Genomic DNA, 12,632 nt, shown 5'->3' with positions numbered 1-12,632 from the left:
GGAGGGTTTGGAATAGGTAGGTTAGTTTTGGGAGGGTGATCATTTTGATCATGATTATTTTGTCTGAGAGGGTGGAATGCATGTTCCATCTTTTTAGGTCTTTGTTTATTTGTCGCCACAGGGGCTTGTAGTTGTGGAGGTAATAACTTATTGAGGTTTCTGGTTATTTGCACTCCTAGGTATCTGAACTTGGTGTGGCAAAGCTTTATCTTGGTGACATTAGTGAATTCTTTTTGGGTGTGAGGAGGGGTGTTGAAGCACATAGCTTCTGACTTTGCAAAATTTACCTGTAGGCCCGACACCATTGCAAATGTGTTGAGTTCTCTGGTTAGGGAGGTTGCTGTGCTTATGGGGTCTGCTGTTGTGACCATTAGGTCATGTGCAAAGAGCCCTAATTTATAGGTTCTGCCTTTTATTTCCACTCCCTTGATGTCTGTGGCTGCTCCAATGCGGATTGCTAAGGGTTCCAGAGCCAGGATAAATAAGAAGGGAGACAGTGGGCATCCTTGTTTTGTGCCTCTTTGGATTGCTATAGGGTTAGAGCCCATATTGTTAGTTCTGCATTTTGCTGAGGCTTGGGAGTATATTTGTTTGAGGATTTGTAGGAAGTTGAGGCCAAATTTCATTCTAGTTAGTACTGCTAATAGGTATTTCCATTCTAAGCAATCAAAGGCTTTGAGGATGTCTAGGGACATAATTGACAGTGCCTTGCTGTGTTTGATTAGGTTCAGTACTTTCCTGATGGGGTCTGTAATATTGCGACCAAAGCCGGTCTGATCTGGGGCTATTAACTTGCATAAGAAGATCTTTAGGCGGTTGGCCAAGATTGATGTGAATATCTTGTAGTCTTGGTTTATTAATGAGATTGGGCGGTATGATTCTACTTTGAGACTGTCGTTCAGTGGTTTTGGGATGGAGACTATTTTGGAGTGGGTCCAGGTTTTGGGGATGGGCCCCCCTTTCATGATGTCATTGAACAGGCGGGTCATGTAGGCCATCAAGGGTTCTTTGAATTTCCTATAGACTTCTGCTGTGAAGCAGTCTGGGCTTGGGGCTTTGTGTGGTTTCAGGTTTTTGAGGACCATATCTATTTCCTCTGGGGTGATAGAGCTGTCCATGAATTCCTGTTCCTCGTCAATTAAGGTGGGCATGGTCAGTCCTGCTAGGAATTTTCTGATTTTCTTCTCAGGTGGGCTATAGGAAGTGTATAGGTTGGAGTAAAATTCTGAGGTTATTTCTTTGGGGGAGAATGTTATGTTGTCATCTTTTTTGGTGATGCAGCAGAGGCTTGACAACCATATGTCAGGAGTGCTCTGATGGTGTTTTCTGCTTGGCAGGGGATTGGACTCGATGGCCCTTGTGGTCTCTTCCAACTCTATGATTCTATGATTCTATTCTTGTTTTGAGTTCTTTTTTCCTACATCTATTTGCTAATAGTTTGGAGTTTCCCCCTCCATATTCATAGAAACATTGTTTAGAATATAGAATACTGATCATTGTTTTGTTGATTTCTAGGGAGTCTAGTTCTCTCCTTTTTTGTTCTATAAATTGTTCTATAAATTGAAGAAGTTGTTCCACCCGGAACAGGCTGGCTTCCGTAAAGGTCATAGTACATCTGGCCAATGTCTTGTTCTATTTACCCTGATTGATAAATACCTAAACAGGTTCAAATGCAAACTACACACGGCTTTTGTGGACCTGACCTCCGCTTTTGACTCCATCCCTAGAGATAGGCTATGGCAGAAGCTTAGTTACACCAACATAGATAAGAGACTCATCCACCTTCTTATGGAAATTCATAATGACATATCGGCCAGAGTAAAATTTGGCCCTCTGGGAGCTCTCTCTGATTCTTTCCCTCTGAATAAAGGGGTCAAACAGGGCTGTCTCTTGGCCCCTTTTCTATTTAATTTCTACATCAATGACATCGTTACAACCATGAAGGCACTAAACCAATCTGTCCCCTCTTTACAACAGCTCAAGATCCCCATATTACTCTATGCGGACGACATGGTGATACTGACTTTAACCAAGCAGGGCTTAAACAACATGCTCAGAGGGCTCATGACATATTGTGATACCAACTCCCTCAAAATCAATTTCGCCAAAACCAAAATTCTTACTTTTGGCACGAAAACTCGGAAGTCATTCTGGAATTTTGAGGGCCACTCTATTGAATATTGCTCAGCATTCAAGTATTTGGGTATCACTTTTCAGCATGGGCTCAGCTGGTCAGCTCACCTAAATATGACCATCCTGGCTGCCCGTAGAACCATCAAAGCCTTGGAGAAATTATTCTATGCAAAAGGCGGCCAGTTGGTTCCACCAATCAGAAAAGCATTTATCAGCAAAGTCCTCCCGATGTTACTGTATGGGTTTGAAATCTGGGGGTGGGATTTAAAAACACTACAACGGCTCGAGATTCTACAAAACTCTTTTGCACGAAAGTTACTGGGTCTCCCCAAGGGCTCGGTTGCTGCACAGTTAAGAACAGAACTGGGCCTCCCCTCCATTGTTGCGAGAGCCCACATTAGAATTATTAGTTTTTATTGTAAATTAATCAAAGCCCCAGGTTCCCTACTAGCCAGGCAAGCCTTTTTAACTTGTTCTCATAGCAACAAATGGTCCAAGGCTATGGAGACTATTACTGCATGCTACTCCCTCCCAGATCTTGACACGCTGTCATCTTGGGACCAACATAAAATCCGGGCCTGGATTCTTACAAGAGACGAGGCCATGGACCGGGCACAGTCCACCACAGCTCGCCTCTCCATGTGGCTTCCTAAAGTGAAAGTGGTAAGATCACTTGCCAACTACTTGATAGACCTGACGGAGCCCAATTTGAGAAGAGCGTTTACCATGGCCCGTTTCCATTCTATACCCACGGCCTTCTTGCAGGGGATTTACTCTAAGACCCCTATTACTCAGCGTCTATGTCCATGCTCAATGAATGAAGTAGAGGACTTCATAAATTTCTTTTTCTACTGCCCTATTTATGAGCTAATAAGAACTAAGCTCCTCCTCTTGATCCCGTCCACCATCACATCTAAGGAAGACTGTTTGAAATCGCTTCTTGTGGACGCAAATCCCCAAATTTCATGTGGGGTGGCAATCTTTATAGTGCAGGCTTTGAAACTCAGGGCTACTCTGACTGGGTAGTGTGTCCTAGACCTGGACCTGTTTTAATTCTTTTTATTACCTTTTTAACCTAATGTACCGAGCCTATTTTGGGGCCATTATATGCTTTATATACATCCACATTTTAGATTCCAGGCGCCGGCAACTAAATCTTTACATTATTGTCTTAGGGTAATTTAAATGTCATAACGCCAGTAATATCGCTTTGAACTTTGTTTGGTTGCTTGTCTCTAGCATTTTTGTCTTATCTTGCTATGGCTGTATGCTAATGCAATAAAGGTTTGATTGATTTTTAGATCCTGTTTGTTTGTAGCGTGGTGAAGGGCCGTGATGTCTTGTTCTATTTTTGTTAATTTTTGAGGGGGGTTGTTATATTGTCTACATCATTTTCCTTGAAGTAGTTTTATAGAGTTTTTGTGAGACTCTCTCTAATTTGTTTGTTTGTAGTTAGGATGGGGCTGAAGGACCATGATGGGGTGGTTTGTGATTTTAATGTTACCTATGTTTCTTGATTTCGCTAAGGAGATCAGACCCTGTGTGAGCAGAATGCTGTCCAGTCTGGTCGTTGTACCATGGCGTCCGAATTGGAATGTATGGCTGGTGTCTCCCGGGTTTTGCTCACCCCAAATGTCATAGAGACACCTGTTTTTTAACATTTTAGTAGCTTATGAGAGTCCCTAGTTGTTGGGGGTTTCTTTCAAGGAAGGTTGACCATGGGGTTGTAGGGTGAATGTTTTTCGGGGATATGCCTTTCATATTTAGGTTGAGGTCACATCCTAGGATTGCTTCCCCTTCAGAAAAGGAGAGGAACTTGTTTAGTGTCTTCTGAAAGAATTCTAGTTGTTTTGAATTTGGGGCATATATGGAGCTGATTGTCAGTTTAGTGTCCCTTTAGTGAAAATGAATGCCTTTTTTGTCTTTTAGGACTGTTGTGGCAGTGAAGTTCAGGTCTCTACTGAGTATTATAGCTACGCCATGGGCTTTCCCTGAGCCTCGTGCAACCCACTGTTGACTGAAGTGGGGGTCACTCAGGAGTTTGATCCCTTTGGGTGGGTTGTGTATTTCTTGTAGGAAGGTGATGTGCGGTTTTATGGTGTTTATGTATGAGGTGATGCATTTTCTTTTGATGGGGTTTTCCAACCCCTGTGTTGTTTAATGAACCAATGGGATTGCACTGACCTACAGTGTGGTGGTTGGGGGACTAGTGGGATTAGAGTTAGATTTGGGTAAAAGAGTAGGGGGTAGGTTGTAGAGAGTTTCATATATGTAGTCATATACGGTATATGTTTGTTTTGGGGTATTTTGGGCCATTTGGCATTTAGCCGGTTGGTCCTAGGTCTCAGCTGGTGTGGAGGACCATGTATAGGGACAGGCCATCACCCCTGTTGTTTGCGATAGGGGATGATCAGTGAGATGGGGTGAAGCATCTTTGTGACGCCAATGTTGGGTATAAGGTTCGTAAGCAATGTTGCCAATGTTATTAGCAACATCGTTGGTGTGTTGGGGCGAGGATGTGGGTGTTGGTATGCTCTGGCGCCACCATTGTGCTGGTTGGGCATCAGATTTTAGCCTGTTTGTGGGTTGTGTTATTAAGGTTGGAGGAGTTATTTTTCCTTAGTATGGAGTAGGGGGATGCTGAAGGTGTGGGTTATGGGTTGTTAGGTGATGGGGAATGTGGTTTGAGGTCTGGACTGGTGTTGGGGTGGGGATTTCTGTGCAGGGCTGGGGGGGATGTTGATGGTGTTAACTATATCTATGTTCAGTGGGGAAAGGGGGGGAAGGGGGGGAGAATCACTAGTACTTCAGTTTGTGTTTTTCCCCGGTTGCTTCATTCAGCTGGGGTTGTTGTTGTAGTAGGGTTGTCCATCTGCGATGAGTTGGTTTGGTTAATCTTGGTCTGGTTTCTTGTGTCATATGGCCAGCGGGATGATTCTGTGCATGGTGCTTGACTGTATTGGTTTGCATTGTCTGTTGTTTCTTTTTCTTCTTTACTGTCATCCAATTGTTTGCTGTTGTTTCGTCATGGTTGTGGCTGTCACTTAGTGGGTTGGTCGGTTGCCATTCCGGTGGAAGGTCGAGTTTGAGGTTCTTCAGTAGTTGCAAGGCTTCAGGTATGTTGGTAGCTCTTTGTTGTGTTGTGTTGGTTGTTATGATGAGTCGAAAAGGGAAGCCCCATCGGTACTTGATCCCTGCTTGTTGGAGACACTGGGTGCACAGGCATTAGGCTTTTTCTCTGATTAAGGGTGTCCTGAGATAAATCCTGTAAGTCCAATATGGGGGCGTCTCCATATTGAAGGTTGGTTGAGTTTCTGAGGTTGTTCCATACTTCTTCCTTCTTTTTGTAGCATGTGAAGCACACAAGATGTTTATTGGGGGGTGGGGCGCTGGGTTTTGGCATAGGTTTTAGGGCTCTGTGAGTCCTCTCCAGGTCATCTACCTCAAGTGTCATGTTTGGGATTGTATCTTTCAGCCAGCGTACAATTAGGTCTGCTGGGCTTTTCTCCTCTACTTTTTCAGGAAAGTTGCAGAAGTGGATGTTGCAGCGTCTATTGCAATCTTCGATGTCTGTTTGTTTGATTCTCATTTCTGTGTTTTCTATTTCCAGGTGATTTACCAGTTCATCCAATTTCTTATTGATGCGTGTGTTTGCCTCCCGGTATTGCTCTATTATTCTTTCTTTCATTTGGTTCTTGTTCTCTAGAGCTTTCATTTTGGAGGTTAGATCGTTGATTAATATCTGCAGGGGAGCCACTGTGGCCTTCAGTGTTTCTGCTAATCTTGCTTCCATTTCCCTCAGATCTCGTTTAGTTGTTGGGTGGTCGTCATCTTGAAGGGGTGTTGTGGTCTCAGCGCTATTTGCCATCTCCCTGGTTGGTGTCATCTCAATCTCCCTAATGGTTTTGGTTTGAGGTCTGCTTGGCATCCTTTTGGAGTAGGGTGTGTTGTGGTTAGGAGTTGTGGTGGTGATGGTTCCTGGATGTTGTTGGGTTGCTGAGCTGAACAGGCGTTGTTGACTGGTGTTTTACAGAGCGTTCGGATTAGGTGGCCATTTGTGTTGAGTCTAGGCTGTGGTCGCCTCAGCGGTGCTGCCAGAGCGGGGTGGTGGTGGTGGTGGTAAGCTGACAGGTGGGTAGACCAACAGACAGTTCACATAAGGGGGAGGGGGTTAGCAGGCAGACATGCGAGAGACCAGAGAGGTGGGGCCAGGGGAAATGTGTGTTTGAGGGGGGGGGTTATTTGTGGTTGCACCCTTGTGTACATGCCTGCGCACTCATATACGCAAAAGGGGTACTAGGGTCCAATTAAGGTGGAAGGTGGGGTTAGGAATGTGTTCAGCAACAGGAACAGACAAAACAGAATATAGGCAAAAGGTGGAAGGAAAAGAGGAAGAAGAAGAGAAAAGAGAAAGGAAACAAAGAAAAAGAAAAGGGGGGAAGGGGGAAGGGGGAATTAGAGTAAAATAAAAGGGAGGGGGAGACAGAAAGGGGGAAAGAAAGAGAGAGAAGGAGAGAAAGTAGAGTAATAACAGCGGTAATAGATTGCAGTGATAGTTTTAGCTATAGTATGAGAGGGAAAAGTATAATACAGTGGTATGCGTGTATGAGAGGAGGAAAGGGGGGATGGAGAGAGGGAGGGGGAGAAAAAGAGAGAAGGAAGAGGAGAAATAAGAAGAAGAAGAACAAGAAGAAGAAGAGGAGGAGGAGGAGGAGGAGGAGGAGGGAGAGGTAACTGTAGCAGTGGTGTGGGGAAAAGTTTTGTTTTAAAGGAGGGGTGGGGGGAGAAAGGGCTCCCCCTTCCAAAACAGACCGACAAACAGGCTCTCCTCTTCTTTCTTCGATGGTGACGGCAAGGTCGGGGCTCCTCTCTCCCTTCCTCCTCTTTTCTGCCCCCCCCTTTCCCTTTGTTGCTTTGGCTCCCAGCCTCGGAGCTCCGCTGGGTTGTTGGCGGGGAGGGAGGCTGTGGCTCCCTCAGTAGGCGCACCAGATGCCCCATCTGGCGGTGGTGGAGGCAGAAGCGGTGGGGTCCGGGCTCCTTTCTCTCCTTCCCCTCCTGCTTCCTGCTTCCGTGCTGGCTCCGAGATCCTCCTGACCTCGGGTGGCCAGGTCACGGGGGGGGGGGGCTGCAGTTATTCCAGGCGCCCCCAGTTCCTCTCCAGTATCGGTGCTGGCGGCGCTGGTAGCGGCAGTTCCAGCAGCCCAGGAGCCAGTAAGGTAGCTATGTAAGTTCTGGCTAGCTTCAGGAGCTGCTCGCTGCCGTGGCGTCCCCATGCTGCCTTAACTGGAAGTCCCGAGTGCACCCTCCTTTCACGCTCCAAGGCAGAGGTACCTGCTACAGCGTCTTCTCATTCTGAAGGATCCTGGATCAAATGCGAGAACTGCTTTTTGCTTTCTCATCAGTCAAATGGAAGGGTATAACTTTGCTCTCAGTTCTGTCTGTAGATTGCTTAATGGAGCTACGGATTGTTAAGAGCGGCCCACCAAATGTGCTGTGGATGTCTCAGGTGGACCTTTGTGTGAGTTTTCCTTGTTAATCCTAACATCATTTGCAAGAGAGGGGATTTTGATCTGTGAGAAAAGCTTTAGAAATGAAACTTTAGATTGGGCAGACACATCACTTACTTTAATTTAAGGTTTGCAGTCCCAATCATAATGAATTTGTGTGTGTCCTTTCTTTCAGATATGTAAGCACTACCAATGTGTTGATGTCTCTGTTTTGGGTTACAGCTGCAATGCAGATCATCAGTGCAATGGACGAGGGGTAAGCTGACAAAACCACGCCGGATTTCTAGACAGTGCTTTCTCCAGGGGTTACTGACTTGATGTTTGTTTTGTTCTGACCTCGTCTCTTGGGCCTTCCTTTCCCCTGTTTTCAGAAGGTGCTGGAGGGAGACTTGGTTCCATTGAATGACGGACAGGTAGGAGCTCCAGCAAAGGAACAGTTGAGAGCTCCCTTCAAGCTTCTGGTTGTTCCTTTGATGCTCTGCCCTTATCTACCTGCATTATGTCAGGGGTTGGATGGGTGGACTTGGCTCATATTGATCCAGAGCAGACTCCATCATATAGTTAGCAAAAACTGAAACACGTTGCAGGATTCCCCAAAAATAGACGGGCGGTAATTCATCCAGCAGAGCTTTACTACTGAAGGTAAATGAGCATAATAATCACAAATCCATATATCTTCAGAAATGGCACAGTATATTAAGTGAACAAGGCTACAGTTATGAAGAAATTAGAAGAAAAATCGGTGGAAACTTAACCAAAGGTGGTATTCCTAAATTTTTGAAGAGGTAAAAGGAGATTACAAAATCAGACTGGTAAAGGTAGGGAAAGGTTCACAACAGCAAGTGACGATAGAAGAACTGAGAAACTGTGGCTACATGACAGAAGAAAATCATCTGGGTTTATACAAGATGACATGGGGCAATGTAATGTGAAGTTGAGTGCAAGCACCGTTTGGCGCAGACTGCAGGAATATGGTCTAAATGCTGGAATTCCAAGGAAAAAGCCATTGTTGTCTCTCAAACAAAAGTTGAAACGATTAAACTGGGCTAAAACCCATGTTAACTGGACAGCAGAAGAATGGGACAGTGTTATTTGGAGTGATGAGACCAAAATCTCCTTGCTTGGTAGTAATGGCATGAAATATGTGAGGTGAAGAATTGGAGAAGATTTACATCCTACTGCATTGCACCTACTGTGAAACACCGAGATAGTGTTATGATCTGGGGTTGTATGACAGCAAAAGGTGTGGGCAGAATTTGCGTCATTAATGGGAATGTAAGGTAAAGGTAGGGACGCGGGTGGCGCTGTGGGTAAAACCTCAGCGCCTAGGGCTTGCCGATCGCATGGTCGGCGGTCTGAATCCCCGTGGCGGGGTGAGCTCCCATCTTCGGTCCCAGCTCCTGCCCACCTAGCAGTTTGAAAGCACCTCTAAGTGCAAGTAGATAAATAGGTACCGCTGTATAGCGGGAAGGTAAATGGCGTTTCTGTGTGCTGCGCTGGTGCTGGCTCACCAGAGCAGCTTCGTCACGCTGGCCACGTGACCTGGAAGTGTCTCCGGACAGCGCTGGCCCCCGGCCTCTTAAGTGAGATGGGCGTACAACCCTAGAGTCGGACACGACTGGCCCGTACGAGCAGGGGAACCTTTTCCTTTAAGGTAAAGGTAAAGGGACCCCTGACCATTAGGTCCAGTCGTGACCGACTCTGGGCTTGCGGCGCTCATCTCGCTTTATTGGCCGAGGGAGCCGGCGTACAGCTTCCAGGTCATGTGGCCAGCATGACTAAGCCGTTTCTGGCGAACCAGAGCAGCGCACGGAAACGCTGTTTACCTTCCCGCCGGAGCGGTACCTGTTTATCTACTTGCACTTGGACGTACTTTTGAACTGCTAGGTAGGCAGGAGCAGGGACCGAGGAACGGGGGCTCACCCCGTCACGGGGATTCAAACCGCCGACCTTCTCATCAGTAAGGCCCAGGCTCTGTGGTTTAACCCACAGCGCCACTCGGGTAATGTAAATGCCCCCAAATACATAGCTCAGACCTTAATCCAATTGAAAATCTATGGAGCTGACTAAAGAAACTTGCTAGTCAGAAGCAACCCAGCAATAAAACCCAATTAATAGAGGCAATAATTCCATCTTGGTTTCACATTATAACAGCTGCAGGACTAAAAAACTTGGTTCACTCCATGGGAAAGCGTTGTAAAGCCGTAATTAAAGCTAAAGGTTACTCAACTAAGTATTAACTGAAATGGTGAGGGTTTTTGTATATCTCATTTTTTCTATGTGTTTCAGGTTTCTTCTTTATGACTGCTGTTTTAATAAATAATCATTCATAAAAGTCATTGCATTACATTCTTCATTAAATTATCTTTCCATTGATATATAATATTATGGTATTACTCAGTGCTTTTTTCCTGGGGAGACTCAGGGGTATGCAAACCCCTAAAAAAATTAAGAATCTAATGGGAGAAGAAACTAAACTTTTTTTAAAAAAATAGTTTCTTCTCTAGAATGGAGAATCGTCAGTTCCGCTGCTACCCCAGATGGCAGCCTCATTTCCTATCATTATGTTTCCTGAGTCTCAGATAGAAACAAGTGTTTAATGCAGGGGTCGGTCAGCAAACCTTTTCAGCAGGGAGCCAGTCCACTGTCCCTCAAACCTTGTGGGCAGGGCTGGACTATATTTTGAAAAGGGAAAAAAAGGAAAGAATTCCTATGCCCCACAAATATCCCAGAGATGCATTTTAAATAAAAGCACACATTCTACTCATGTAAAAACACCAGGCAGGCGCCACAAACAACGCAGAGTTGCATTTTAAATAAAAGGACATATTCTACTCATGTAAAAACATGATTCCTGGACCATCCGTGGGCCGGATCCGCCCTCCCCCCGGGCCTTAGTTTGCCTACCCATAGTTTAATTTATGAAGCAGTGTGGAATGTGGATGTGTGGTGTTTTACTGATGAAAGTTTGTACTCATTGAGGGGCAGTATTTCAATATGAGTAATGTACAGTATGTTCTTTGTGGGATGCGGGTGGCGCTGTGGGTTAAACCACAGAGCCTAGGACTTGCTGATGAGAAGGTCGGAGGTTCGAATCCCCACAACAGGGTGAGTTCCCGTTCCTCGGTCCCTGCTCCTGCCTACCTAGCAGTTCGAAAGCACGTCCAAGTGCAAGTAGATAAATAGGTACCACTCCGGCGGGAAGGTAAACGGCGTTTCCATGCGCTGCTCTGGTTTGCCAGAAGCGGCTTAGTCATGCTGGCCATATGACCCGGAAGCTGTATGCCGGCTCCCTCGGCCAATAAAGCGAGATGAGCGCCGCAACCCCAGAGTTGGCCACGACTGGACCTAATGGTCAGGGGTCCATTTACCTTTACCTTTATGTTCTTTGTACTTTTGTCCATTTACTGTATTTATTTTTCACTCTTTGCTTGCTGTTTTTCATCCAAACAGGTGTGCAATAGCAATAAGAACTGCCACTGTCACCCGGGGTGGGCCCCTCCCTACTGTGATGCCAAAGGATATGGCGGCAGTCTGGACAGTGGACCTCCATACAATGGCAAGTACCTGAACCACACACCTTCCTGTCTTTGGTGACGCCTGGAGGTTGGGAAGTGACAGCTGCTCCAAGAGGCTTAAGTCCTCCTTGGCTGGTATGGTGGTGGCTTACTGTGCCTCTCTAGTTTTGTTTTCTATGGGAAGAGGAGCTTGGATTTTGGATAACCAGCCATTGGAAACTTAGGGCCTCTGGATTGGTGGGGGGAATCTTACAACTTTCAGAGCTTTTGTTTGTCCTGGGCCAACCTTCTGCAAATGTCATTGGGGACAGAGGAAGCTGCTTTATCCACCTAGATCAGTATTGCTTAATGCTCACCAGAATTTCAGCCAGGGATCCTCAGAGAGGCCATGGACTGAACCTGAGACCTTCTGCATGCAAAGCAGGTGCTCTGTAATTGAGCTATGACCATTCCCAATTCATGCACATGTTATTTTGAAAAACTGTGTGGGAAAAACATTGAATTTTTTGGTGTCTCAAGAGTCCAACAAATTGATTATGCCTTTAGCTCATGTCTGCTTTGTCAGGTGCATAAATGAATTCTCAGTTAGCAGGTATATGCAGGAGAAAATTGTAAGGTGGGAGCTGAATGGCAATAAGAAGCAAAAATTAAAGTCAGTGATAAAAAAAAATGTGTACACCACAGTCTGTCTTGAAGGCTTTTACTCTCTTGTGCCAACTTCCAAACCCCCACAAACAAATGAGGAAGCATGAAAAATACAAAGAGACAGTTACAGTAACACATTCGCAATTGAAGCAGTTAAGAGTAAGGACCTGGAAGAGACCAGTATTCAAATCTCAACTCAGCCATGAAGCGTGTTGGGTGACTTTGGGCCAGTTGCTGTCACTTAGCCTACCCCACAGGGTTGTTGTGAGGTTTGAGAAGTATGGACACACCTGAAGCTCTTTGGAGAAAAGCTGGGATATGAAATGCCAAGTCCACAAAATTACTCTCCAACAATATCTTGTAAAACATTTTTACTAGTCCTATTCCTTAGGCATGTTTTTCTTAGGCAAGTTGTGGACTTCCAACCCAGCTGAGCCTTTTAAGCATACAGACACTATTTTTGCACATAACATAGAGACAGTAAAATATAAACAGCAAAGCCCAGACAGAAAAGAAAGGGGAAATGGAGAAAGGGAAGAGGGGAAAGAAAGGAAAACACCAGATTATCCTCACTAAAGCCCTTTCATCTGGCACATATTTCCACAACATTTATCTGGATTTCTTTATATATCTCTTCTGTAACTTAAGATTGACAGGCTGCTACTTCTTTGACTGCTGTTCTGTTAAGTAATGGCAACTGGGTTTTTTTTAAAAAGCAAAGCAAAATCCCAAGCCAGGAATTGCACACACAACAAGGACTTCCTGCATATTGTTCACACTCGCCGTGTTTCAGATGTGTGACTGATGAAGGAGTGCTTTTAGGGTCTTT

At 45.4% G+C, this 12,632-nt stretch overlaps 1 protein-coding gene and 1 long non-coding RNA gene across 4 annotated transcripts in view; one reads left to right on the top strand and one right to left on the bottom strand.

Moving 5' to 3' along the window:
- Positions 1-12,632, bottom strand: part of LOC309358312 — a 367,127-nt gene that overhangs the window by 183,564 nt on the left and 170,931 nt on the right. The window lies entirely within an intron of this gene.
- The window catches only part of ADAM9 (ADAM metallopeptidase domain 9), an 87,371-nt gene that overhangs the window by 55,585 nt on the left and 19,154 nt on the right, over positions 1-12,632 (top strand). For 2 of the 3 annotated variants that reach the window (XM_081890892.1, XM_081890894.1), the window contains 2 exons: positions 7,816-7,896; positions 11,094-11,199. In XM_081890892.1, the coding sequence (XP_081747018.1) occupies positions 7,816-7,896; positions 11,094-11,199 (187 nt within the window). The remainder of the gene's footprint in view (positions 1-7,815; positions 7,897-11,093; positions 11,200-12,632) is intronic. The other variant, XM_081890893.1, reaches the window with a different exon arrangement.

This window comes from Podarcis melisellensis, assembly GCF_964234715.1.
Source record: "Podarcis melisellensis genome assembly, chromosome: 15".
In the NCBI taxonomy this organism is placed as follows: Eukaryota; Metazoa; Chordata; class Lepidosauria; order Squamata; family Lacertidae; genus Podarcis; species Podarcis melisellensis.
The sequence above is the reverse complement of the archived record's forward strand: the minus strand, read 5'-3'. Positions and strand labels throughout refer to the sequence as shown.